The sequence below is a fragment of the Physeter macrocephalus genome, chromosome 12, assembly GCF_002837175.3.
Source record: "Physeter macrocephalus isolate SW-GA chromosome 12, ASM283717v5, whole genome shotgun sequence".
Classification (NCBI taxonomy): domain Eukaryota; kingdom Metazoa; phylum Chordata; class Mammalia; order Artiodactyla; family Physeteridae; genus Physeter; species Physeter macrocephalus.
The window spans coordinates 14,447,858-14,449,725 of record NC_041225.1 but is presented as its reverse complement, the minus strand read 5'-3'; the positions used below and the strand labels follow the sequence as shown (position 1 = coordinate 14,449,725).

The window sequence follows — 1,868 nt, the reverse complement described above, 5'->3', positions numbered from 1 at the left end:
AGATCCCACACGCCGCGGAGCGGCTGGGCCCGTGAGCCACGGCCGCTGAGCCTGCACGTCCGGAGCCCGTGCTCCGCAACGGGAGAGGCCGCGACAGTGAGAGGCCCGCGTACCGCAAAAAAAGAAAAAAAAAGACGACAGTGCTATTTTTCTGAATATATTGATACCAAGGATATTAATGACAGTATAAAATTGGAAACAACATAAATATCTAATTGAACGGAAATGTTTAATTAGGTATGATTTCTCCAAAGAATATTATGCAGCCATTAAACAGATAAATAGAATCCAAAACAGATTGTGAACCGAAAATACCATTTATGATATCCTATTGATTGAAAGCATTATAACATTTTATGTAATCTATAAAAAACGTGAATGTATGTGAAATGAAGAAGGAAATATTCTAAAATTGGTACTCATATGAGGATGAATAAGCAATTTATGGCTGTGTAACAACCCCACCCCCAAAGTTAGTGCCTCATAACGACACGCAGTTGTTAGCTCATCGTTTGTAGGTCGGCAGTTTGGGCTGAGCTCTCGTGATGTGGTTCCTCTGCTGGCCTCGCCGGGGCTCACTCCTGCCTGGCAGTCAGCCGGAGGCTCGGCGGGGCAGGCTGGCCAAGGCGGCCTCAATGACGTGCCTGGCACTTGCTGCACACTGTCACCTGGGCCTCTCTGTACGGCAGCCCAGCCCTGGACATCTTCTTTTAATAAACCTGGACAAGCATGCAGTGTTTTAGGCCCACGTTATAACTGTAAAGCCGTGAGGAAAGCAACGGATGGAGATTGTTTTACTGTACATTTCAGTATGATTCCCCAGAGGCCTAATCAACCATAGAATATCAGTGGCAAAAAAGAAAACAGACCAGCCGCCCATCTGGTCCAGGGAAGGCAAGTCGGTTTTATCTGAAGTGTCACCTAAAATGGTTGGTCTTGGGACCACATTAAAAGCTGATGCCTCCAAGGGAAAAGAGAGCAGTGAGTAGTTAGCTAGTTAAGCTGGCCATGGGGAATGGAGGGAGAGTGGTGAGTAAGGGCCACACATCTGCTGTGGGGAAGTGGAGGCCTCAGAAAGGATGAGTCTTGTCTTTGGGTCCTTCCAAAGAGTTTGCTAGAAGTATCTGGACCTTACCTTGCTGCAGCAGTTAAAGACACTCTGGCATTTATTGCGTTTTTGACAAATGGCTGACAAGTCATAAACTCTATGTGCAGGTTGTGGTTCAGGAACTGCTGGCTCAGTACACCAAGCAGTATGGAGAAAGACCCATCTCCAGCCTGCTCCAAAACTGGACAGAATCGGGGTGACAAGCTGAGAACCAGGTACGTGACCGTTCAGGCTGCCAACATTGTTGACCCGGTGTCTTATTCTTGAGCCTGAGTATACAGGGCCTTGTCATGGCACAACTCACTCCCGTTTACATTTTAAATATTGATATAAAAGAGAGAATCAACAAGAACCTACTGTATAGCATAGGGAACTCTCCTCAGTACTATGTAATAACTTATATGGGAAAAGAATCTGAAAAAGAATAGATATATGTATATGTATAGCTAAACCACTTTGCTGTACACCTGAAACTAACACAACGTTGTAAATCAACTAGACTCCAATATAAATTTAAAAAATATTTATATGTGGAAAAAATAAATGAATATGTATCTTCAATACTCATGCACCCACAAACCAACTTAAGAACCAGAACATTTGCTAATTTTGTTCTTCCTACACCGGTTCCTTCTTTTTGGTGTGTTCACTGTTCCAAGGACTTTACAGGTTTTAATCCTAAACACCCCATGAGGTAGGTTATTATTTCCATTTCACAGATGAGGAAACAGACACAGAAGTTAAGTGTTTTGCCCAAGGT

At 43.8% G+C, this 1,868-nt stretch overlaps 1 protein-coding gene across 1 annotated transcript in view; it reads left to right on the top strand.

Moving 5' to 3' along the window:
• The window catches only part of ACOXL (acyl-CoA oxidase like), a 241,988-nt gene extending 240,613 nt beyond the window's left edge, over positions 1 to 1,375 (top strand). Inside the window, 2 exon segments of the mRNA XM_028497132.1 lie at positions 1,216 to 1,301; positions 1,303 to 1,375. Of these exon segments, the coding sequence (XP_028352933.1) occupies positions 1,216 to 1,301; positions 1,303 to 1,375 (159 nt within the window).
• Positions 1,376 to 1,868: the final 493 nt, after the last annotated feature.